At 44.5% G+C, this 27,693-nt stretch overlaps 1 protein-coding gene across 1 annotated transcript in view; it reads right to left on the bottom strand.

The window, feature by feature from the left end:
• SNX25 (sorting nexin 25) overlaps positions 1 to 27,693 on the bottom strand; it is a 237,870-nt gene that overhangs the window by 156,672 nt on the left and 53,505 nt on the right. The window contains exon 2 of the mRNA XM_044297649.1: positions 3,030 to 3,114. Coding sequence (XP_044153584.1) covers positions 3,030 to 3,114 — 85 coding nt within the window. The remainder of the gene's footprint in view (positions 1 to 3,029; positions 3,115 to 27,693) is intronic.

The raw sequence follows: 27,693 nt of genomic DNA, 5'->3' as shown, positions 1-27,693 counted from the left end.
TCAATGGGGCCGGAGCGGTAGTGTGGGGGCACGTGTGAACCTGCGGCAGGACGGATCCGACAGGCTGTTCACCTGCCGGAGGTCCGTGCCGCTAATGTGAAACTAGCCTAACCATGGCATTTTTTTTTTTATGGTGTCCACCACAAAGGCTGAATAATTTGATAATTTTACAGATTGTGCAGCATCGATTCTGAGTATTTCTTTTTTCTATAATTCTTTTTTTGTTTTATTATTTTCTCTTAAATATTTTGAATGCTTTTCCTTCTATTTTTACTTTTCATTTTAGTCCCACTAGTGGACTCCCATGAGCTCAATCACTTGTATAATAAACTAAAATACTTCTGTACTGCAGAGCATCACGCTGGTCTGTATTTATAGGCCCCCAGCTGCCATCTCATTGGCACCCAGTGAAGAACAGATACAGAAAGTATATTGGAATGTTTTATATACTGCACAACATTTCTAGAAATGAGAAATTCTGACAGTTGAACACACCAGATGCCATATAATGAAGTGCAATCTATTTTCCAGGAGTAGATGGTCTACATGCTTTTTCTGGTTGATCCCTGCACTTGCTTCTCTCCTTATAGAAATATACTGATTGTAAAGATGAGTGTCTAACGCAGGCATGTCCAAACTGTGGCCCTCCAGCTGTTGCAAAACTACAACTCCCAGCATGCCCTAATAGCTGTAAGCTATCCAGGCATGCTGGGAGTTGTAGTTTTGCAACAGCTGGAGGGCCGCACTTATGAAAATAATGGGACAAGTTTATAAGATATGCCGGCAAAAAAAGTGATATGTTTCAATGGGTCCGCCAAAAAAACTGAATGCACATGGAGTACCTTCTGTTTCCGTATTTCCGCATTTCTGTTCCGCAAAAAAATATAACATGTCCTATTATTTTCCGCAATACGCACAAGGATAGGACTGTTCTATTAGGGGCCGGACGTTCCGTTCCGCAAAAAAAGGAATGCACACAGATGTCATCCATATTTTTTGCAGATCTGCTTTTGCGGACCGCAAAATCCATACGGTCATGTGCAAGAGGCCTTAGAGGGAGGAAAAATCCGTACATGGACAAACAGGGTTTACTCCAAGGTACAAAGTAAGCTGCATAAGTGGAAGGCATCCAGTAATCAAAATCCAATAACTTTATTTAGAAATCATAGAAAATTTTAAATCAAATTAGGATTTTAAATCTTCTGTGTATCCTAAATAAAAGTTATTGGAAGTGCTGAATGCCTTGCACTTTTGCAGAAAATTCCAAATCAGTTGTTTCCAATAGTGTAAAGCACTAGATTCTCTCAATATTATGTTTATATATTGGTTGTTACATAAAAAATAAAATAAAATACAAATATATGCATATGTTCATAATATGGATTACATTCTGTAGACTGATGTAAATGCTATTTGTATACTGATCCAGACAGATATTAAAAGGGGCTGTCAGAGTTAAATGAGAACTCGGGCAGCTCTTCTGAATGGTCTAAAATCATTAAAGAAGGGAAACTTACTATGCTCTCCTGCTTTTTTCCAGTATCGCGTTCCAGTACTCCATGCCGCTGATTGTTTTCCTGGCTGCAGCAGTGAAGTGGTGTGCAGGGAATGTCACCGCTGCAGCCGGGAAGAGCACGTCAGCAATGCAGGACCAAAGCGCTATACTGATGCGCCAGGGCAGAAATGTGGCAAGTATGATTATTTTGTTATTTTAAACCTTTTGCAGGGGTTCTTCCTTTTTTTATTTAACTCGGACAAGCTGTTTAAGTTGACTAAGGCTACATTTACACCAGCGTTTTTGCTAGATCCGTCATGGATCAGCAAAAACGATTCTGTCCTGATAATACAACCGTCTGCATCAGTTATGAACAGATCCGGTTGTATTCTCTCTAAAATAGCCAAGACTGATCCGTCATGAACTCCATTAAAAGTCAATGAAGGACGGATACATTTTCTATTGTGTCGGATAAAACTGATCCATCCCTATGGACTTCCATTGTGACACATCGTATAATGCGCTGCTCTCTGCTCACTAACATACCATGGCAGCGAGGACTTCAGCAGCGTGACTCCTGGCTGCCATGGTAACCGATCGGAGCCCCAGCAGTGTAATCCGATCGGAACTGCAAACTGCCACCAATGATGGGGGGGAGGAGGGGGACCCTGTGGGATATGGCCGGCACATTCATTGGTGGCGCAGTGGCCACAGTCCCTCCCCTCCTCCTCCTACTCTGTCCTCATTGGTCTTCAGAGGCAGCCGCGCACAGTGGGGAGGGAGATACTCCCTCCTCCTCCTCCCTCCGCTGTGCCGGCCGGCTCAGTCCTGCCTCTCTGGCCTCCGGAGGACACGGAAGCGGTGACTGAGACGCTTAATTTCACTCCCGCTCCGTGATCACGTGATGTAAACGATTCCTCGATGCAGGGAAACTGCATCGATGAATTTTTTGACTCGATTTAATCGAGTTATTCGAATAATCGTTTCAGCCCTAGTCTGGATTGCCTGACTGGACACTACGTCCTTTATTTTGTGCACAATATAATCTGTACCTTATTATTGGGAAAAACTTTAATACTATTGAAACATAAAAGTTATCAGCAAGGACCAAGTGGTCGCAGTAGTCTGAAGCCCAGATTCAATATCTACGGTAATTATCTGCAAAATTATAATCTAAAGTCTTAGAGTGGAAGGCCACATGCTAATGATTAACTGACGCAACCAGTGATTCCATCCGGAAATATTCTTCATATGCTCTCTCTCTGTCAGCATTGTGCAGGATGTTGCAATGGCAAATTTGATTTTATTTATCTTCTTTTTGTCTTCGGGATTTGCACGGCATTTCATGCCATCTTAAATTATTATTCACTCTCTTCATTGCCACAGTGACAAATGTCTGTTGCACACGCTTTGCCATTTCCAACTTGCTATCAAGTGCCTGCGGGCTGTTGTAGAGAAGCCATCGGAACGGATTAAACTCTTCAGAATAAAATACGGCCGGAGAAGGACTATGCAGAAGAGAAGCCAAGCTTACCTTCCTTCAGAGCTTTGTCCATGCTGTGACAGATCACCACTCGCCTATGCTGGTTGGCTTCATGCGGAAACACTGGATGGCCCACCTGAAACAGTAATTCAAACGTTATTTAGAACCCCATATATTTTATAGGTCAAGTTTTGATACAGTTATCAAGGAGAACCCATCACGTCTACACAAAGGAGCAAAGATTTTGTAGAGTCAACCAATACAGATTTTTTTCACGGAACAAGATTTCACGGCAAATCAGCGAGTATTAGAGCTTGGACATTTTGCAGGTTATTTTCCTGTCATTATACCCAGCCTACAAATGTCTGCATTCCAACTCACTGACTTCCTCCTAGGACCCAACGGGAATATAGTTATACTGTATATCATTATATGTGAGTATTGTCTCTGGTGAAATAGTTGCATCTGTGCTTCGAAACACTTTAAAGTGGTTGGCCACTTTTTTGGGGCAACCTCCCCCTTTCCTGAGCAGACCTGCAAAGGGAAGCACACTTACCTGCTCCCTAGCACAGGGTCCCAGCTTCTTCACCTCCTGGCCTCGGCTGTCTCTCTCAGAACCCCTGATGTCAACATTTGCTAATTGCTGGCCATAGAGGTGATTTGCTCCCTTTGTGTCATGTTAATTGGGCAAGTGATGCAAAGGGGGGCAGTCAGCACTGTGGCCATCGACTGGCTGCAGCAGATGTTGACAGCGGGGAATCTGAGCCAGGCAGAATGAATGAGCAAGGACCCACAGCGAGGAGCAGGCAAGTATGCTCCTCTTTGCAGGTCTGCCCAAGGAGGGTAGGGGCTGCTAAACGCCCTCAAAAAAAGTGGCCAACCCCTTCAAAGAGAACCTGTCATCCCTCCTGACAGGTCAGTTTTAGTAAATGCTTGTATTTCCCATAAAATAAAATTTTTGAGGTATAAAACAGATATTTGGAGAATTGAGAGATCCCCTTTAAAGGGGACCTGTTACCTCTCCTGACATGTTTTTTAGTAACTACTTGCATTCCCCATGTAATAAATCTATTGTTATGGCTATGGTCTGCAATTCCATTACTATTCCTGCTAGAAATTATGAATGAATTACTAGCAGTTTGCAATAAAAGTCCAGATGAGCGTTACCAGTTGGGGGTGTGGCCCTGTACAGTCTGACACTGACAGCATTGACTGGATAATATCAGAACATGCAGGGGCACACCCTCAATTGTTAACACCCACACATTATATTTATATATATATATAGTAGATAAAAAAAGTCCAGTGGGAGCACCACCAGAGTACGGGTGCAAGGTCCAACACAGGGCAGTGGCAAACCCCAAAATTGTATAAAGCGAAGAAGTAGGACTGCACTCCAAAATGTAGCAAAATAGCAGTGATTTATTCACCCATGATATGGCAAGTCTTGCGACGTTTCGGCTCACAAGAGCCTTCCTCAAGCATAGTAACAGTGAAAATCAGAACATATAAAGGCATTTACAAAGTGTCCAACCCACAAAGGTGTGGTCACATTCAATTACAATTACATACATCTGGTTGAGATCAATAAAGTGCAAATACATAAAGTGACAAGTGCTGAATAATGTACAACTCTAGGGATGCCTTACCCTCAGCGAGAGCCAAAATGTGTACAATACTTTGTATAGGTAGATTCACAATTAAATAAGTGACTTATTGAATGTGGATCACAGAAATACGGCCTTCAGTGGCGATGGGGCCCACATATACCATCGCGTTCGTTGCGAGTCTTCAACTCATCAATGCGCATGTTCGCACTGACCTCATGGTGTGCGTCATAGTGTAAAATGTGCGCGCATGCGTACCATGCGATCGGCGCAAAGGCACCATTTTGCTTAAGGGAATCCACCCTACAATTCTATTTGCATTATATGTGACTGTTATATAAATAGGATCGCTATATAAACATGCGACCGCTGTAGGGATCTCCTACAAAAGCCAGCCTCTGGACCGGGATCCCGACCTTGCGAGCGAGACACCTGACCAGGGGGCCGTGAATGCCAGGGGAGAGCATTTCCATGATCTCCGCCGGCAGTCTATGCCCATTGCTGGTAATTAAAGCAGTCATGAAGAGATACTCACTCCCAAATAAACAGTCATATCATATAAATATAAAGGTACAGATGTATATCTGAAGTAACGCATGGATGTAAAGACGCCGATGTCCACGCTGGGCCGCATCGTCCACAAAGGCAAAAAATTCAAGGATCCACATCCAATAGTGTGAAAATATATAAAACCTAAAAACAAAGAGAGAGGAATAAATATTTCCAAATATAATACAGATATATATTGATCTTTTCACGGTTATCTTACACCAATATACCGATATAAGGAGGACAAGAACACATATATGCGATTGGACTAAGAACGACCCGCAGATCCACAACACTGTCACCTGAACTCGATGTTGAGACCCTTAGGGTGCAAGCTGTCAAGATCATAAATCCAGCGTAACTCTCTTTTTTTCAAGAGAGTTAAGCGATCACCACCTCTTCTAGGGAGCCTGACCTGATCAATGATCCAACATCTTAGATTAGGTCTGGTACGGAATCACAATTGAGTGAGTTCCATGTATACCTTAACAATATAGATCCGGATCTTCAATACACTGTATCATACTCCAAGACACAATTATCATTCTTGGATACCAATGTGAAATTGGTCGATGGTACAATTGGTACAGGATTGTATGTTAAGCCGACCGATAGGAACACTATTTTGCGATACGAAAGTAATCACCCACGCAGTTTAGTGAAACACCTTCCTTATTCACAATTTTTACGTACGAAACGCATTGTCTCTGACCATACTGAACTGTTAGACACATTGGAAACGATGGCTTGTAAATTCAGGGACCGGGGCTATTGTGTATTAGATACACACAAGAATAAAATTCTAGATACGAATACTGAAATAATACCAACTACCCCCAAAAAAACTCAAAGAATACCATTCAGGTCTACCTACTCTGAATGTTCTTTGGAGATAGGTCGTATCCTCAAAAATAATTGGAGTATCTTAAGCAGGGCCATTGTAGATGTTCCGGAATTTAAATTCCCTCCTCTTCTATCGTACCGTAAAAATAAAAACCTTAAAGATCAATTGGTCAGGGCTGATACAGGTCCGAAGAAGATCAGTGTGCAGCGGACATTGGCGCAGCCGGGCCTCGGATGTTTTCCGTGTCTCGGTTGCGTCAATTGTCGACATATTTGCAAAGCTAAGTCTTTTGTACATCCGTTCACAAATAAAGAATACCCTATTAAGTTCCATTTAAACTGTTCATCGTCATATGTGATATATGTGTTGGCCTGCCCCTGTAACCTATTATATGTTGGGGAAACTTCTACAGAATTAAAAGTTAGGTTGAATAACCATAGGAACTCAATAAGGAAGAAACGCACTGATCTACCAGTATCCAGACATTTTGGATCCCTAGGACACTCCGAGCGGGATCTAAGATGTTGGATCATTGATCAGGTCAGGCTCCCTAGAAGAGGTGGTGATCGCTTAACTCTCTTGAAAAAAAGAGAGTTAGGGTACTTTCACACTAGCGTTTTTCTTTTCCGGCGCTGAGTTCCGTCCTAGGGGCTCAAATCCGGAAAAGAACTGATCAGTTTTATCCTAATGCATTCTGAATGGAGAGTCAGTCCTTCAGGATGCATCAGGATGTCTTCTGTTCAGTCTTTTTGACTGATCAGGCTTTTCAGAAAAACGTAGCATGCAGTATTTTTACCTCCGGCCAAAAAGCCTGAACAGTTTGACTGAACGCCTGATCAGGCTTTTTTCCCATTGACTTGCATTAACGCCGGATCCGGCCCTGTGTGTTCAGTCAAAACGGATCCGGCTTTTGCATGTTAAACCCGAAAAATGTGAAAAAAAAGTTAAAGTCCATAAATGGCGGATCCGTTTTTTCCAATGCATTTTTCCATTGTGATCGAAAGCCTGATCAAGATTCAAATGTAATCCGTTTTCACACGTTTTTCCGGGTCCGGCGGGCAGTTCCAGTGTCGGAATTGAACGCCGGATTAAAACAACGCTAGTGTGAAAGTAGCCTTACGCTGGATTTATGATCTTGACAGCTTGCACCCTAAGGGTCTCAACATCGAGTTCAGGTGACAGTGTTGTGGATCTGCGGGTCGTTCTTAGTCCAATCGCATATATGTGTTCTTGTCCTCCTTATATCGATATATTGGTGTAAGATAACCGTGAAAAGATCAATATATATCTGTATTATATTTGGAAATATTTATTCCTCTCTCTTTGTTTTTAGGTTTTATATATTTTCACACTATTGGATGTGGATCCTTGAATTTTTTGCCTTTGTGGACGATGCGGCCCAGCGTGGACATCGGCGTCTTTACATCCATGCGTTACTTCAGATATACATCTGTACCTTTATATTTATATGATATGACTGTTTATTTGGGAGTGAGTATCTCTTCATGACTGCTTTAATTACCAGCAATGGGCATAGACTGCCGGCGGAGATCATGGAAATGCTCTCCCCTGGCATTCACGGCCCCCTGGTCAGGTGTCTCGCTCGCAAGGTCGGGATCCCGGTCCAGAGGCTGGCTTTTGTAGGAGATCCCTACAGCGGTCGCATGTTTATATAGCGATCCTATTTATATAACAGTCACATATAATGCAAATAGAATTGTAGGGTGGATTCCCTTAAGCAAAATGGTGCCTTTGCGCCGATCGCATGGTACGCATGCGCGCACATTTTACACTATGACGCACACCATGAGGTCAGTGCGAACATGCGCATTGATGAGTTGAAGACTCGCAACGAACGCGATGGTATATGTGGGCCCCATCGCCACTGAAGGCCGTATTTCTGTGATCCACATTCAATAAGTCACTTATTTAATTGTGAATCTACCTATACAAAGTATTGTACACATTTTGGCTCTCGCTGAGGGTAAGGCATCCCTAGAGTTGTACATTATTCAGCACTTGTCACTTTATGTATTTGCACTTTATTGATCTCAACCAGATGTATGTAATTGTAATTGAATGTGACCACACCTTTGTGGGTTGGACACTTTGTAAATGCCTTTATATGTTCTGATTTTCACTGTTACTATGCTTGAGGAAGGCTCTTGTGAGCCGAAACGTCGCAAGACTTGCCATATCATGGGTGAATAAATCACTGCTATTTTGCTACATTTTGGAGTGCAGTCCTACTTCTTCGCTTTATATATATATTTATATATATATATATATATATTTTTATTTATTTTTTTCATACACACACAGTATATAAAGAAGGACATATGTATGTTCTGAAATCACTCAAAAGCGCAACCATCGATTTCAACAAAACTTGGTATACACATCCCTTGCGACCTGGAAATAAATCTTGTGGTGGTCACAGCTCTCTGGGACGTACCGTTCCTGAGATATTCCCAAAAAATGACCTGCATTAGCCATTACAAGTCTCACAGGCCCTTAGTCTCCACATACACAGCTTTACTACAGGTTTCCATAACAACCCAGCCATTTTTCTTCACTCCTGTAGGTCAGCTTTAGGCTAGGGCTACACATAAGGCACAACTACACTGCTACATGTGTCGCACGACATTGATGTCGCACCAATGTCACGCTCCAATTTTTAGAATGATAGTCTATGGTGTTGCACTGCGACATGTGACATGCTGCGACTGACGCGACTGATTTTTTGCAACTGTCGTGTCATAGTATGTCACATGTCGCAGTGCGACGCCATAAGCCAGGGCTGGCCAACCTGCGGCTCTCCAGCTGTTGCAAAACTACAACTCCCAGCATGCCCAGTCTGCCTACAGCCATCAGCCTACAGCAGGGAATGGTGGGAGTTGTAGTTTTACAACAGCTGAAGGGCCGCAGGTTGGCCAGCCCTGCCATAGGCTATCATTATAAAAATTGTTGAGACAAAATGTCGAGCGACACATGTTGTTGTGTAGCCCTAGTACTAAAGGGGCGGGCACTGTGGAGGTCACTGTTAAGGGGGAAGGCCACTGTGGAGGTCACCGTTAAGGGGGAAGGCCACTGTGGAGGTCACCGTTAAGGGGGAAGGCCACTGTGGAGGTCACCGTTAAGGGGGAAGGCCACTGTGGAGGTCACCGTTAAGGGGGAAGGCCACTGTGGAGGTCACCGTTAAGGGGGAAGGCCACTGTGGAGGTCACCGTTAAGGGGGAAGGCCACTGTGGAGGTCACTGTTAAGGCAGCAGGGTACTGTGGAGGTCACTGTTAAGGCAGCAGGGTACTGTGGAGTCACTTTAGCAGCAGGTACTGTGGAGGTCACTGTTAAGGCAGCAGGGTACTGTGGAGGTCACTGTTAAGGCAGCAGGCTACTGTGGAGGTCACTGTAAGGCAGCAGGGTACTGTGGAGGTCACTGTTAAGGCAGCAGGGTACTGTGGAGGTCACTGTTAAGGCAGCAGGGTACTGTGGAGGTCACTGTTAAGGCAGCAGGGTACTGTGGAGGTCACTGTTAAGGCAGCAGGTACTGTGAGGTCACTGTTAAGGCAGCAGGGTACTGTGGAGGTCACAGTTAAGGCAGCAGGGTACTGTGGAGGTCACTGTTAAGGCAGCAGGGTACTGTGGAGGTCACTGTTAAGGCAGCAGGGTACTGTGGAGGTCACTGTTAAGGCAGCAGGGTACTGTGGAGGTCACTGTTAAGGCAGCAGGGTACTGTGGAGGTCACTGTTAAGGCAGCAGGGTACTGTGGAGGTCACTGTTAAGGCAGCAGGGTACTGTGGAGGTCACTGTTAAGGCAGCAGGGTACTGTGGAGGTCACTGTTAAGGCAGCAGGGTACTGGGGAGGTCACTGTTAATAGATGAAATATACCCGAGCTAAGCATGGTCCTTCTGCTAGAAACTGATAAGAATAGATGCTCCAAAATTACTATAACAAGGGGGATGCAAGTAGTTGCAAAAAACACATCAGGAGAGGCTACAGGTCCTCTTTAATATTAATACTCCCTATCCAGGGATCGATTAATCCCACTGCAACGCCTTATTCACCTAATCAGTGTTCGGTCAGTGATTGTGAGCCAAAACCAGGTGCAGCTCTAAACACAGACCTGGTGCAGATCTTTCTTCTAAAATCTCATCTCTGTGTAGCCTCCACTTCCGGTGTTTGCTTACAACCACTGATGGAAGAAGTATGGAGTCAGCACGTTCTCTCTGAGATTTATTCTAGATGCAACGTTTCGTCTGAAAAGCCTTTTCATCCGAAACGTTGCATCTGGAATAAATCTCACAGAAAGGACGTGATGACTCCATACTTCTTCTTACATATATGGATCAACAGACCAGCAAGAGGAAGCTTACCACTTTCCCTGGAGACGTGCACCCACCACTGGTCTGAAATAGGTGTGCTGTCCGCTTCTCTCCTTTTAAATCACTGACCGAACACTGACTGTGTGAATAAGGCTTCATTTATGGCCTTATCCTTCAGGCCTGCAAACAATTTGCTAGCATATGGGGGACCATACACGAAAACTGTGAAGTGGTTATAATCCTATTCAGCCTTTTCGACTGCTTTTTTGGCACCGATATCAGGCACTAAAGACTATTTCTTCGCTGATGGCCTTTAGTGGACAATACCATAAGGAAGACATAGATCCTTGTTTACGTGACTTTTTGTTTCCGCAGCTTGCAGAAAGTCTTGCAGCCTGGGAAATGAATACCTGTATTTTCCTCCATTTCTAGCTCTGCACCCCTACACCACAAGACTCGTCTATGTGGCTGATTGCTTCGATGCGCAATTAGACCATTTGTCTTTTAGTTAATGCTTCTCTCTCGTTAGAACATCTCATCATGCTAGGATATCATCTTCATGTGCATATTAAATGTACAGTGATTTTGCACTTCTATTCTGTACCACATTATGGTTGGGACATCTGGGTCCGAAATGTGTATTTGAGAACTGGAGATCAAAATTTTTAAACGAGGACTGCTGCTAGCATCTATGTTTTTGGGCGATTTTTAACTGATCTCTATGGAAGGTCATAATGAAAGCTGAAAAAAATATCAGAAGTGGTCTCCGTGTACCACCACATAGCGCAGCTGTGCCACGGCCACCATGAAAGCCGCTGTTGGACCACACTAAAGGAGTTAGCCAACATTATATCAGACCTGACAGAGTGGCCGACCCGTGGTGGAGATCATACTTGCCTTGTCCCTGCCGATGGGTCCAGTCTCTATCGCTCCATGGCCAGCACCGATAACATCCAAAACGTAACCGCTCTAGCTAATAGCTTCCTGCAGGGGGGACCCGCCCCCACTGTGTCATGTGACCATTTGTCATGGCAGGTCACTGCTGCAGCCAGCTATTGGCCGCAGCAGTCAGGTGCTGGCCCTGACAACGGGATGTTGATATCAGTGCACCAGGGAGAAGAAGAGAAGGCAGTGGAGTGACAGAGACCGAACCCAGTGCCCAAAAGTATGATCACTACCTCGGGTCTGCCATCCTGCGAGGGCTGTTGTAATGTTGGATAACCCCTTGAACTGACTGGATCCAAACAAACACTGAATAAATAATTTGGTTCCAATCACTTAATGTGATCCCTCTGTGGCTTGTTCAGGCTTGTGGTACTCAGCCACAAGATAGCTGCATCCCACGTGTGGCTGTACAACATGATAATTAGAGCTGTGCAGCATCGTTACTAAACGGCTAAGGCTACTTTCACACTGGCGTTTTGGTTTCCGTTTGCGAGATCCGTTTCAGGGCTCTCACAAGCGGTCCAAAACGGATCAGTATAATGCATTCTGAATGGATAAGGATCCGCTCAGAATGCATCAGTTGATTCCGTTCAGTCTCCATTCCGTTCTGGAGGCGGACACCAAAACACTACTTTCGCCTGACGATGCGGAGGCAAACGGATCCGTCCAGACACACAATGTAAGTCAATGGGGACAGTTCCATTTTCACTGACACAATCGAAAACTGATCCGCCCCCCATTGACTTTCAATGGTGTTCAAGACGGATCCGTTTTGGCTATGTTCTAGATAATACAAACGGATCGGTTCGGAACGGATGCAGGCGGTTGAATTATCTGAACGGATCCGTCTGTGCAGATCCATGACGGATCTGCACCAAACACGAGTGTGAAAGTAGCCTTAGGGCTCGTTCACACGATTATATTTTGCGTTCCATATACGGGCCGTTTTCTACGGCCTGTTTACGGAACCATTCATTTCACTGGGTCCGCAAAAGATGCGGACAGCACTGTGTGTGCTGTCCGCATCCGTTGCTCTGTCCCGTGGCCCCGCAAAAATTATGAGTCCTGTCCTATTCTTGTCTGTTTTGCAGACAAGAATAGGCATTTCTATAATGGGCCTCCTGTTCTGTTCGGCGTATTGCGGAAGGCACAGGGGCGTCATCCGTTTTTTGCGAATCTGCAATTTGCGGACGGTCGTGTGAACAAGCCCTAAAACAGACGGGCGTCAGAAACTAAACGGGTGCCGGGAGCGAGGTAAGTACATTTGGGGAGGCATTTTAGGGGTTGGACAACCCCTTTAAGAGCCAGTACTCGGTACAGCGCTGGAAGGAGTCCTCAGACGTCCAGCAATGCACTTTGAGCGCGTGGGCACTTATAATGAAACGTTAAAAAGAAAAGCTTGGTCTTTAGCGCTGAAACTGGCCTGGTCGTAAGCGGTAAGAAAGTCAGTACACAATTTACTAGGAAAGCAGTAATCATTTCTGCCTGTAGACACAAACCGTGAAGCTTAACTTGATTATAAGTAGTCATGCACATGACCATGCCGGATTGCAGTCCACAAAACACACATACCTCCCAGATGAAACGCACATTTTCCCCACTATTCTCACTAGAAATGACCATTCTTGTTGCAACAGGGAGAATAGGACGCGTTGTATAATTTGCAGAAAGGACATACGGAGGCGGTCTGTCTTTTTTGCAGACCCATAGAAATTAATGGTTCCATGTGCTATCTGCAAAAAATGTGGATCGCACAGGGATGCAAAATATGTTTGTGGAGTGAGCCATAACCCATATAAGCTGCAATTTTTTTAAACAAATGTTCAAAAAACACAATAATGATATGTGATAAAAATACAATTCAGAACAAACGTGTCACCATAAAAACGCAGCGCAATCTGCAGGCAGCACGTTATAGAGCAGGAGGAGCTGAGCAGATTATATATTAGTTTTATGGGAAAAGATTCAATATAAATTCCTGCTCATTCTGGGCTTTGAAGTCAAGAAGGTCCTATCCGTGATTGACAGCCTCCCCTCTATGACTGTGTGTACAGAGATAGCTGTCAATCACTGATAGGACCTCCTCCTGGACTTTAAATTCCTGCTCATTCTGGGCTTTGAAGGAATGGAATACAAGTTAAGGCTCCATTCACACATTCGCAAATGGGTCCGCATCCGTTCTGCAATTTTGTGAAACGGGTGCAGACCTATTCATTCTCTATGGGGACGGAATGGATGCGGACAGCACACAGTGTGCTCTCCACATCTGCATTTGCGGAGTGTGGCCCCGATCTTCGGGTCCGCAGCTCCGCAAAAGATAGAACACGTCCTATTCTTGTCCGCAGCTGCGGACAAGAATAGGCACTTCTATAGGGGTGCCAGGCGGGTGTGTTGCGGATCCGCAACACACCATGGAGGTGTGAATGGAGCCTAAGGATCGTTCACACAAACGTTTTTTGCGTTCCGTATACGGGCATTTTTTTGCGTTCTGTATACAGTCAGTATACGGAACCATTCATTTCAATGGTTCCGCAAAAAAAAAAAAATATATAATACACGGAATGTACTCAGTATGCATTCCGTTTCTGTATTTCCGTTCCGTTGAAAGATAGAACAGGTTCTATTATTGCCCGCAAATCACGTTCCGTGGCTCCATTCAAGTGAATGGGTCTGCAAAAAAAACGGAACACATACGGAATGTACTCCATATGTCTTCCGTATCCGTTCCGTTTTTGCGGAACCATCCATTGAAAATTTTATGCCCAGCCCAATTTTTTCTATGTAATTACTGTATATGCCATACGGAAAAACGGAACGACTACTGAAAAAAACTAAAAAGAAAAACGGATACGGGAAAAACGGCCCGCAAAACACTGAAAAAGACATAGTCGTGTGAATAAGCCCTTATACTGAATCTTTTCCTACAAAATCTATATACAGTCAGGTCCATAAATATTGGGACACGGACACCATTCTAACATTGTTGGCTGTATACATCACCACAATGGATTTGAAATGAAATGAACAAGATGTGCTTTAACTGCAGACTGTCAGCTTTAATTTGAGGGTATTTACATCCAAATCAGGTGAACGGTGTAGGAATTAAAACAGTTTGCATATGTGCCTCCCACTTGTTAAGGGACCAAAAGTAATGGGACAATTGGCTTCTCAGCTGTTCCATGGCCAGGTGTGTGTTATTCCCTCATTATCCCAATTACAATGAGCAGATAAAAGGTCCAGAGTTAATTTCAAGTGGGCTATTTGCATTTGGAATCTGTTGCTGTCAACTCTCAAGATGAGATCCAAAGAGCTGTCACTATCAGTGAAGCAAGCCATCATTAGGCTGAAAAACAAAAAACAAACCCATCAGAGAGATAGCAAAAACATTAGGCGTGGCCAAAACAACTGTTTGGAACATTCTTAAAAAGAAGGAACGCATCGGTGAGCTCAGCAACACCAAAAGACATGGAAGACCACGGAAAACAACTGTGGTGGATAACCGAAGAATTCTTTCCCTGGTGAAGAAAACACCCTTCACAACAGTTGGCCAGATCAAGAACACTCTCCAGGAGGTAGATGTATGTGTGTCAAAGTCAACAATCAAGAGAAGACTTCACCAGAGTGAATACAGAGGGTTCACCACAAGATGTAAACCATTGGTGAGCCTCAAAAACAGGAAGGCCAGATTAGAGTTTGCCAAACGACATCTAAAAAAGCCTTCACAGTTCTGGAACAACATCCTATGGACATATGAGACCAAGATCAACTTGTACCAGAGTGATGGGAAGAGAAGAGTATGGAGAAGGAAAGGAACTGCTCATGATCCTAAGCATACCACCTCATCAGTGAAGCATGGTGGTGGTGGTGTCATGGCATGGGCATGTATGGCTGCCAATGGAACTGGTTCTCTTGTATTTATTGATGATGTGACTGCTGACAAAAACAGCAGGATGAATTATGAAGTGTTTCGGGCAATATTATCTGCTCATATTCAGCCAAATGCTTCAGAACTCATTGGACGGCGCTTAATAGTGCAGATGGACAATGACCCAAAGCATACTGCAAAAGCAACCAAAGAGTTTTTTAAGGGAAAGAAGTCGAATGTTATGCAATGGCCAAGTCAATCACCTGACCTGAATCTGATTGAGCATGCATTTCACTTGCTGAAGACAAAACTGAAGGGAAAATGCCCAAGAACAAGCAGGAACTGAGGCCTGGCAGAGCATCACCAGGGATGAAACCCAGTATCTGGTGATGTCTATGCGTTCCAGACTTCAGGCTGTAATTGACTGCAAAGGATTTGCAACCAAGTATTAAAAAGTGAAAGTTAAATTTATGATTATTATTCGGTCCCATTATTTTTGGTCCCTTAATAAGTGGGAGGCGCATATACAAACTGTTGTAATTCCTACACCGTTCACCTGATTTGGATGTAAATACCCTCAAATTAAAGCTGACAGTCTGCAGTTAAAGCACATCTTGTTCGTTTCATTTCAAATCCATTGTGGTGGTGTATAGAGCCAAAAATGTTACAATTGTGTTGATGTTCCAATATTTATGGGCCTGACTGTATCAATCTGCTCAGCTTCTCCTGCTCTATAACAGGAGGCCTCTAGCTCATGCCCTCTAATCTTTGCACACGAGCACATTACAGGACTGCCTGGCATGCGGATTCCAGCTATAAGGGAAGCAAACAACACTAACTGAAGAACATTGCTGACTGATCAGATTCATTAGACACCATCATTATTTAGCTCCATGCTGTGCGTGCGCCTGGTATAAGCTTCAAAACTATATATTTTGTCATATATTTTTTTACTCTGGATGCAAATCTTCATCCAAGGCCTTGCAAACAGACTGAAATACTAAACACGCAGGACTTTACATAGCTGGGAAGCCGGCAAGAAAAGCACAACTTGCTCTACAGGAAACTCAGGTGCTTCAACTTTGAAGACACTGATAAACATTGCAATTCACTAATATAATGTCACTGCCGGAGGTCTTCCCTCCAGCCACAGACTCATTTATGGCACCGGCTGGATTCCATGTGCAGGCTCTCGTGGATAACCCTACTGCCCGCTGATCAACTCAGTCCAGCTATTTTATCTTGTACTTTTGCATGGCGGACCGAGCAGTCATAATATCTACAAACTATCTTACCTATTGTAACGAAGAATGTGTACGTACAGCCTCTGTTAAACCAGGCATATTAAACTAATACATTTCATTTGTCTGCAAATTAACCCTTTTATGACCGGGCAAATTCCTTTTCCTGTTTTTTGTTTTTGTTTTTTATTCCCAGCCCTCCCAAAGTTATAACTTTAAAATTTTCTGTTTACATAGCTGTATGAGGGCATGTTTTTTGGCGGGACAAGATGCCCTTTCTAATGCCACTACTGACCATTGCATACAATGTGGTGGGAAGCGGGGAATTGTTTTTATAAATGAGGTGAAATTGGAAAGAAAAAAAAACAAAACACTATTTCAAGACTTTTTTTTTTTTGGAAGGGGGGGTTACGGTGTTCCCTATATCATAAAACTGACCAGTTACTTTCATTCTCCAGGTCAGCATGAATCTGGCAAAACCACATATGTATTTTTTTATTGCATTTTTATACTTAAGAAAAATAATAAAAACCTTGAAAATAATGTTTTTTGCATTTTAGTCTCCATATAACTTTTTTGTATTTACGTATGCGCAGCTATGTGAAGACTAATTTTTTTGAGGGATGATCTGTACTTTTCAGTGATACCGTTTTTGGGGTGTGTACAACTGTTTGATTACTTCTATTAAATTTTTTGTGGGAGGAGAAGCGACTGAAAAACAACGAACTGGTCCGACTCCCCCCCCCCGTTTCACAGTTTTCCATATGGAATTACATTTTTTATATTTTAATAGTATGGGCATTTTTGCACGCCAGGATACCTGTGTGTGTGTGTGTGTGTGTGTATAAATATAAATATATATATATATATATATATATATATATTTACTTTTTTTTCCATTTTAGGGAAAGGGGGGAGGTGATTAGAATTTTTATATATTTTCTATTTATAAAAATATTTATATATTTTTTAAACTTTTTATAGTTCCCATAGGGAACTATAACAAGCATTATACTGTGTTTCTATCGAGCCTTGCTATAGGCAGGGGCACTATTGAAATTACTAAGCAACAGCCTCCAGTCACTCAGGAGGACAGAGGCTAGCACACTTCCGGGTTTTCAGTCTTCAGATCCCATGGTCAGGATTGACCACGGCATCTGAAGTGTTCAATGTCTGTGACCGGCATTACTCTCAGGAGCGGGCACCATCTTTAAAGGGAATCTGTCACCTGCTTTTACCATTTTAAGCTGGCACCATCGCTATGTTGACTTATTTCCAGGAGTCGTCTTTTTACTTTATTTCGTTTTGTAGTTTTGATATAAAAGCGATTTTTATGTTATGCTAATTAGGGTCCAAGGTGCCCAGTGACGCCCCCCGGCAGTGCCAAAGAACGCCTCCTAATCATCAAGTAACCTCCCACAGCCCGGCAAACGGTTCCGCTCCCTCCCCACATCACAGTCTACCTTATAGAAATGCCCCGTCCTTCCTGTCTGCGGCCAGATAACTCGCGCAGGCGCAGTACCGCCTGCGCGATCATCAGCGTCCTGAGGGCAACAGCGCTCAGGTCACATCACTGGGCTCGGCGCATGCCCAGTAAGACTTTTGAGGCTGTTGCCCTCAGGAGGTTGATGATCGCGCCTGCACGAGTTTTCTGCCCGCAGACAGGAAGAAGGACGGGGCATTACCATAAGGTAGACTATGACGTGGGGAGCGACGGTGCCAGCTTAAAATGGTAAAAGCAGGTGACAGATTCCCTTTAAAGGCCCGACCACCGACATATATAGCCATATGGCTGTTAGGAACAGCTGCTGAGATTTTATATTCATGAGCAAATGAGCGTGTTTGAGCACAGAGGGGATGGACTGAGTCCTTGGAGCACTGCGATGTAACGCCCCTGTGCTCTACATACTCATACCCTCCTCTTGATTGACAGGGGTATACATCAAGCACAAAGCGGTTGTCTCACCTCAGACATTTGGGGCATATTTCTAGGATTTAACGCTCCCATAGGAATGAATAGAGGGCGGCTGCGCATGCACATTATGCCCCCCATCACTTTGCAGGCTCTGTTCTAAAGACGGGTGTGGGTCCCAGAGGTGGGACCAGCACCTATCAGGCATCGGGGCATACCCTAGTAATATGCCACCAATATCAGAGCTGCGACAACTAGTGTTGATAAAGCATCATAGTGCTCGGGCCGAACACATCGGGATGCTCGGGTGCTATACCGAGCACCTGAGTATAATAGAAGTCAATGGGAGAACCCGAGCATTAAACTAGGAACCCCCTGCTCTGAAGAGGGGAGGGTGCCTAGTTCATAGGAAAAAGGTCAGAAATTGATGGAAACACCACCGAAATGTTTCAGGAACACGCAACTTTTAGAGACTGACAATAATACGCACAAAATCGAAGATAAAATGGATTTTAGATGAAAAATTGTTAGGAAACATTTTTTCCTGTATATTTACTTGTATATAAAGTGCAAGTGCTGCCAAAAATTACAAGGAAGAGGCACTCCGATACAACCTGTATATCACATAAAGGAGGGCCTCATTCACATTGTGGTACAATTGTTCAGGTAGTGGGACTCCTACACTCATAAAGCCTATGCACTAAGTGAAAGGGCTGCCAAAAATTACAAGGAACGGGCACTACAATACACCCTTTGTTACATATAAAGGAGGGCATCATACACACCCTTGAAAAATTATGATTGATGGCCTTAAAACATTATGTGCGAGGGCCTGCTGGTGACCCTCAAAAACATTAGGAGTTGAGAGGCGAGAGCCACTGCTCAGTCTGGTCTCCTATCCCCTGCCACAGCTCTACGGCGATGCGCTGTTTGTCCCCTAAGTAGATCAGCTTCAGCACGGCCCGTTGCCGCTTCCCCACTGCAGTGCTAGACTGCTTCCAGCTACCGAATGATGACTGACTGGTGCTGCACGCAGATGAATCGGAGGTATACGTGGATGAGGAGAAGTGGGGTTTGGAGCCACTAATGTAGGTACTGGCGGAAACCCTGATCGACATAGGGCCCGCAATCCTTGGCGTCGGTAGCACCTGTGCCATCCCAGGGTACAACTCACTCCCGGCCTCCAGAACATTCACCCAGTGTGCAGTCAGGGAAATCTAGCGTCCCTGGTCGAATGCACTTGTCCGTGGTTAAGGGGACCTTCCCAGTAACTGCGTTCGTCAGGGCACGTGTGAGGTTACGGGACACATGTTGGTGTAAAGGCGGGCACGGCACACCTTGAAAAATAGTGGTGGCTGGGTACTGCGTAACGCAGGACGGCCGCCGACATCAGGCTGCGGAAGGCCTCAGTGTCCACAAGCCTAAATGGCAACATTTCCAGGGCCAGTAATTTAGAAAGCTGCGCATTTAGTGCTATGGCTAGAGGGTGGGTGGCTGGGTATTTTCGCTTGCGTTCAAAGGCCTGGGGTAAGGACACTTGGACGCTGCGCTGGGACACGGAAGTGGATGTGGTCGAGGATGGCGCTTGCAAAAGGTCCAGGTGCAGTGCGGGAGGCATCCGGGCCTGCGCCTTCGACAGGGGATTGGCCAATACGTAACATAGGGGAAGAAGAAGCAGTGGTGTGACCCGTAGACACAGATTGTGGACCCAGGCGTTAGTATCACTTATTACAGTGCTTGGATGCCATGTGGCAGATCATGCTGGTGGTGGTGAGGTTGCTAGTGTTCATGCCCCGGCTCATTTTCATATGGCACAGGTTGCAAACTACTATTCTTTTGTCGTCCGAACTTTCCTAAAAAAAAAGTGCCATACTGCGGAACATCTACCTCTTGGCAAAGGAGATTTCCACAAGGGGGTGCTCCGTGGAACAGTTGCGGGCCTGTTTGGTGTGGCCCACCTTCTCCGTTTTGCCACCCCACTGCCTCTTCCAGCCTGTTGCGGTGCTGCAGATCCCTCCCCCCTGTACTGCTGTACTCGCTCGGCTTTCTACCTTCCCAGGTTGGGTCAGTGATCTCATTGTCCACCACATCCTCTTCCACTTCCTCACTCTGATCATCCTCCTGATTTGTTGACCTAACCACAACCTCAGTTATTGACAACTGTGTCTCATCCTCTTCATCAACCTCTTGAGACAGTAATTGTGATTGACTCACTGGCAACTGTGTCTCATCATCATCCACATCATTAAACACTAATTGCCGTTCCGCACCGTCATGTTCTTGTGACTGTGGATGCTCAAGAGGTTGGGAATCAGGGCACAAGATCTCAGGTCCCTCTTCAAGCGTGCTTGGCGAGAGGGCCAAATCAAGTTATTGCGATGAAAAGGTCCTCGGAATATGCAAGTGTGGGATCACTTGTTTGGCCAGACTATACATGGTGGGAGGAAGGAGGATCAGGGTGAGGATTGTGATGACCAGACTCCTGGCTACTGAGACTGGACTTGGTGGAAGACAGGGTGGTGCTTAACCGAGTGGAAGCATTATCTGCTGCAATCCAAACGACCACCTGGTCGCACTGGTCTGACTTTGAGAGTGGTGCCCTGCGCTGCCCTACAAACTGGGACATGAAGCTAGGTATCATGGATGATTGTTTTTCTTGTGCTCTAGCAGCAAGCACAGTTTCTCCACGCCCAGGGACACGGCCTCTGCATGCACCATCAGCATCACGCCCACTTCCCCATCCCTTACTGCTCACCTTCTTAATTTTAAATGCGATATATTCTTGAAAGCATGTCACACGTACAGTAGCGTAGGATTTGGAAGTGTATGCACAAAAAGATTTAGAAAGGTATTTGTGATTAGGAAACGTTATACAGGACAGGTACCACAGGTAATGTCACTGTTCGCAGTGTCTACGGAAAAAGGTACACTGGATGTCACTGATATTTTAGGGATGCGCACACTTTACACAGGAGATGTGGCGCAAATAATTGAACTGTCCACAGGTGCCTATTACACGGTATTTAGTGCAGGATGCGCTAAAAATATATATTGCTGCTGTCACACATAATAGTCTTTTCAGAGACCCAAAAGTCCTTTTAAAGTTTTTCGTATAAAAAAAATCTTCCTATTACACTCTCTACACGGTCTGTCCCTTCCTATGCACAGCTCTCCCTAAGGGCTCGCTCACACGAACATGTGCTGCTTCCGTGTGCATTCCACATCACGGATGCGGACCCATTCACATCAATGGGTCCGCAAATCCGGAGGTGCAGAACGGAAGCACGGAACACTACAAAAGCACTACGGAGTGCTTCCTGGGGTTCCGTTCCGTGCCTCCGCACTGCAAAAAGATGTTCTATCTTTTTGCGGAACGGAGGGAGGGCGGACCCATTCAAGTGAATGGATCCACGATCCCCATGCGGCTGCCCCACGGACGGTGCCTGTGTATTGCGGACCGCAATTTGCGGTTCACAGCATGGGCTTCACATGTTCGTGTGAACAAGCCCTAACACTGAGCAATTTAACGCAACTTGTGCTACAAACATATATTGCTGCTGTCACACACAATAGTCCTTTTAGGTCTCTGAAATGTTTTTTATACAAAAAAAAAATATTCAATTACACTCCCTACACTCTATGTCCCTTCCTATGCCCAGCTCTCCCCGATTACGAATGAGCCGAACATTCGTCATCGGGTGCTATATGGCATTACATGGCTACTGGCATTACAGTGAGGGCAGTACTTACCTGCACGTTTTTTGGCTGCATAGCAGCCAAGGAACATGCAAGGAGGAGACTCGAGCACGGCGCTCGAGCACATGCGGTACTCAGCCGAGTACCGCCATGTGCAGAGCATCGAAATGCTCGAGACGACAGGTGTTCGGCCAAGCATGCTCGATCATCACTAGTGACAACACCTTTAAAGGGGGGTTTCCTTCCCAAAGGAAAGGGATTCATTCTTTCACACTGGGGACACATAAGTGTAATCCTAGCACTAGAAACATCATAATATAATTGTGGTTTAGGGCTAGTTATAGGATTATTAGCCATAAACACAGACAGAATTCATAATGATGATGACAATGATAAGACGCCAGTAAAACCTAAAAATATCTACGGTACTTTGATGTTTAGTCTAAACCCAGTAACCATGACCTTAGCAGTATTACACTTGACTATGCAGTCGACCAGCTGAAAAAAGCCTCAGGCTTCCCAATAACATCACTGAAAACGCAGAGAGGCACGCTGTAATTAATGTGGTATGGTGGCTTCCAGTCTGAGCGGCTCTTGTCCCTCGCATTGTACAAAAAAAAAAAATCATAGGAAAACAAACATTTTTTATAAGATATCATTCTGCAAGTTAAACTCTATGACAAATGTGTTTTTAATTATTATGGTCCAGACAGTCTATTTTAATTTGCATATGTATCAAATAGTTGTTTTTTTTTACACAATAAAAGCACACAGAGCTATGGGGACTGGGTATTGCGGATGTGCTAGCGGCCATCTAGAAACCCATGTCCTCAGCTCTATACACAAAATCCCGGTGACAGGTTCCCTTTAAGCCCTGAACCCCAGAAAAGCTTAATAATAGGCGTCACTTCTTGGTTTGTATAGATCACATTTCTGTAGTCCCCTCATTATCATCACAGGCAGTATTACAATGACAGATATAACCTACTGTATATATATTAAATTTTGCACTTTTCTGGAACCGCCATCATGGAGGTTTTGTAAAATACGCAACTGACTGCCACAAATAAAAAAAAAATTATAAATAAAGCATGAAATAAAATAAAGCATGAAATATAAAAAAAAAAAACACACACACACAAGCGGTTTGATGCAAAAAATGATGTAAAAGTGTGAAAACAAGCCAAAAAAACCTGTATGAAACCAGCCTAAAAAATTATAATATAAGCTGCATGCACTAACGCAATACATTATATTCTGCTAAAAAAATGTCTTTTATAGCATCGGGATTTGACCCTAAAACTTAAATATACTTTTTATTCATTAAAGGGGTTGTCCCATGTGAGACATTTTTGGCATATCGCTGGGATATGCCACCGATGACGGATAGGTCTAGGTGCAGGGCTCAGAGGTGGGAACGAGCAAGTAAAGCCACCCCCAATTCATTTCTATGGGAGTTCCAAAAATAGCCAGCACTCCTGTAGAGGTGGCTCTCTCCATTCATTTCTATGGGGCTTACGAGAGCACTCAGCTACTTTCTGGAGGTGGCTGTGCATGTGCGGTGAGGGCCCCATTGTGGACATCCTAGCGATATGCCACCAGTTTCTCAGATGACACAACCCCTTAGCAAATTTACCGTACACTGTCCATCTTTCATGAAATTAATCAAATTATGTAAAATAAGACTGTATACAATGTATCCTTGCCATTCAGGAGGTTACCATGGCGATCTATTTCAAGAACACACAAGACACAGCTGAAGCAATTAATTTCATCAATCACAAGGGACTGGATAGGACAATTCTACAGGGAGGAATCCCGAGACGAGTTCCTCGGCCAGGGCTTCTGCCTCGGCTCATCACCGAGCTCCACACAACGGAGAAATCTCTTAGCAACCAAATATCAAGAGAACTCTGAGAAAATAGTAATTTTATCCCATCTGAACAAAAACTGCAGAATCAAATGTAGAGTCTATGGGATATACTGGAAGTCATTTTTTAGACTGGTGTTTCTTTGTTTGGGAACGAAAATATAACGTACAGAAATGTTTACACGGCGGAAATTTTACAGATTGTTAGCGCATATTCTGCCCCTTCACCTGCTTCCCATTGTTTTCAATGGGACATCCCCATTACTTTTCATACAAGCGCGCAGAATGTTCCACCATAATCAGAAATCCTCTTCATGAGACAATTAGCGACTCTCATTTAGGCCACATATTTGGTCTGCATCCCTTTAGCATTTTTTGCGGATCGCTCACAGAACCATTCCCTTGATGGGGCCACAAAACATGCGGACAGCAAATGGATGTCATCCGTGGACAGCCCCCATCCATGATGCAAATTATAGAACGTGTCCTGTTTTGTGGCCGAGAACAGGCATTTTGACAATGGGGCCCACAGAAAGTGGGGGATGCACACGATCGGTATCCAGTAAGGTGAATGTAGCCTTACCAAAATAGATTCTGCAGTGCTGAGCACTAGCGAATGCAGCTAATCCACACGTGGATCTGTGGCATACCAAACTTCTAACTCCTGCCAGCAATCCAAGGTTCACCCTTGCTACATTGCTGCTACGGAGCGTGTGGCTGCTCCATTCATTTCTATGGGAGTTCTGGAGACAGCTGAACAAAGCGCTCCCATAGAAATGAATGGAGTGGACGCACACATGCCCGACCAGCGGCTCCATTCATTTCAGGGGGGCTACAGGGGGACCTTATTCTTCTGATCGGTAGGAACCAAACCAATCTAATAGTTATCCCCTATGGACAGAGGATAGCTTAATGTAACCAGAATACCCCACTTTCGTCTTGGAAAGCTACTCCAGTTTTCCTACTCTACCCTTGTACTGGACTGAGATTTTTTGACAGAGTCTCCGTGATAAATTTGGAGTAATGCCTCATTTACATGTTAGTGTTTCGGTCGCTGATTTCCATCAGTGATTTTGAGTCAAAACCAGGTGCAGATCTTTCCCTTATACCTTAGGTCTGTGGAGGCTCCAACCCTGGATTTGGATCACAATCACCGATGGAAATCACTGACCAAAACACTGATGTGTGAATGAGGCTTAAAACTCATTAACCTAGCCAACCACACCCAATTTTCAAAACTGGTGCGAGTGGTGTAAGGCGAGGGCTACACTGCGACACTGGTCGTGGCCACGATCACTGGTGATCCCATAGAAATGAATGGGATCACTACGGCAGTCGCAAGAAATCCAACACGGCTAAATTTCTTGCGCATGCTGAGGCGATCCCATTAATTTCTATAGGATCACCACTGCTTAGTGATCCTGGCCGCGACCAGTGTCACCGTGTAGCCCTTGCCTAAAAGTGAAAAAAGTTGCAAAATATTTGCGCAAATGAGCCCAAAAATTTGCAAAAGCCCTATTTTGCTACTTTTTAAAGCCAGAATTCTGGAGTGCAGGGTGTGATAAATCAGGGCTACAGTCTATGGAGGATTAGAGGGATTAGGCAGTGGTTTAATACTGTCGTCCTATCTTTAGGATAAGGCCTCATGCACACGAACATATTTAGTTTCCGTGCCCGTTCAGTTTTTTTTTGCGGATAGGATGCGTACCTATTCATTTCAATGGGTCTGCAAAAAATGTGGACAGCACCATGTGCTATCCGCATCCAAATATCCGTTCCGTAGCCCCGCAAAAAAAAAATATAACATGTCCTATTCTTGTCCGTTTTAGGCATTGTTACAATGGATACACAAAAAAAAATAAAAATAAATTGCGAGCTGCAAAAAACATACGGTCATGTGCATATAGCCTAAGTCATCATATCAAATCGGTGGGGGATCCCACTCCCGCCACACCTGGCAATCAGATGTTTGAAGAGTTAGCGTTGCTCGTGCGAAAAACTACTTCCCCTTAAAAATTACCTGCGTGTTATCTCACCTGTAGAGGCGGCGCAGTGTAGTTATAATACAGCTGTAATTACACTGTGCTGCCTCTACAAGCAAGACGCGAGGGTCATTTTGAAGAGGAAGTAGCATTCACATAAGCGCCACCACCTCTTCAAACAGCTGACTGGCAGGGATGCCAGGAGTCGGACACCCGCTGATGTGGTATCAATTACCTAGCCAGAGGATAATTCATCAGTACTAACCTCCATTAAAGGGCTTGTGCAGTGGTTTAACTAATTAGTCCCTGTTGAATTACAAGAAAAAAAGGAAAATGGTAGATATTTTATGGCACAGTTTACACTTCAGTTATTTTCATCCGTTAGGGCTCGTTCACACAAATGTTTTTTGCTTTCCGTATACGGGCCTTATTTTGATTCCGTATACGGAACCATTCATTTCAATGGGGCCGCAAAAGATGCAGACAGCACTCCGTGGCCCCTCAAAAATTATGAAGCATGTCCTATTCTTGTCCGTTTTGCGGACAAGAATAGGCATTTCTATAATGGACCTCCTGTTCCGTAAATTGCAGAAAGCACACGGGCGGCATCCGTTTTTTGCGGATTCGCAATTTACGGACTGCAAAAAACAGCACGGTCGTGTGCATGAGCCCTTAGGCCCCTTTCACACGGGCGTTGCGGGAACACCCGCGATTTTTCAGCGCAAGTGCAAAACATGGTAATGCGTTTTGCACTCGCGTGAGAAAAATCGCGCGTGTTTGGTACCCAAACCCGAACTTCTTCACAGAAGTTCGGGCTTGGGATCAGTGTTCTGTAGATTGTATTATTTTCCCTTATAACATGGTTATAAGGGAAAATAATAGCATTCTGAATACAGAATGCATAGTAAAATAGCGCTGGAAGGGTTAAAAAAATAAAAAATTTAACTCACCTTAATCCACTTGCCCGCGTAGCCCGGCATCTTCTTCTGACTCCTTTGCTGAACAGGACCTGGGGTGAGCATTAAACACATGAACAGGACCTGTGGTGACGTCACTCCGGTCATCACATAATCTTTTACCATGGTGATGGATCATGTGATGACTGTGACGTCACCAAAGGTCCTTGTTACTGGACAAAGCTCAGATGAAGACAGGAGATGCCGGGCTGCACGATCAAGTGGATTAAGGAGAGTTAAATTATTATTTATTTTTTTAACTCTTCCAGCGCTATTGTACTATGCATTCTGTATTCAGAATGCTATTATTTTCCCTTATAACCATGTTATAAGGGAAAATAATAATGATCGGGGCTCCATCCCGATCGTCTCCTAGCAACCGTGCGTGAAAATCGCACTGCGTCCGCACTTGCTTGCGGATGCTTGCGATTTTCACGCAACCCCATTCACTTCTATGGGGTCTGCGTTGCGTGGATTATCACACCGCAACGCACAAAGAGGAGCATGCTGCGATTTTCACGCAACGCATAAGTGATGCGTGAAAATCACCGCTCATGTGCACAGCCCCATAGAAATGAATGGGTCGGTATTCAGAGCGGGTGCAATGCGTTCAACTCACGCATCGCATCCGCACGGAATACTCGCCCGTGTGAAAGGGGCCTTACTGTGAGCCAAAACCAGAAGTGAAGCCTACACAAAGATAAAGCATAATGGAAATGCAACTGTTCTATGTTTTGGTCCCACATCTGGTTTTGGCTCACTGGAGTGTGAACTTGGGCTCATTGCCTTTTTTGTGATATGCATCTTTTTTGGGGGGGGTCCACGATTTGCGTATCAGCTGAGAGTCTGCAAACATTTTTAATTTTTTTTCATTCCTTCACAAATGTCCTATCCTAGTCTGCAAAACAGACAAGAATAGGACAT

The sequence above is a fragment of the Bufo gargarizans genome, chromosome 1 (assembly GCF_014858855.1).
Source record: "Bufo gargarizans isolate SCDJY-AF-19 chromosome 1, ASM1485885v1, whole genome shotgun sequence".
Classification (NCBI taxonomy): domain Eukaryota; kingdom Metazoa; phylum Chordata; class Amphibia; order Anura; family Bufonidae; genus Bufo; species Bufo gargarizans.
The sequence above is the reverse complement of the archived record's forward strand: the minus strand, read 5'-3'. Positions and strand labels throughout refer to the sequence as shown.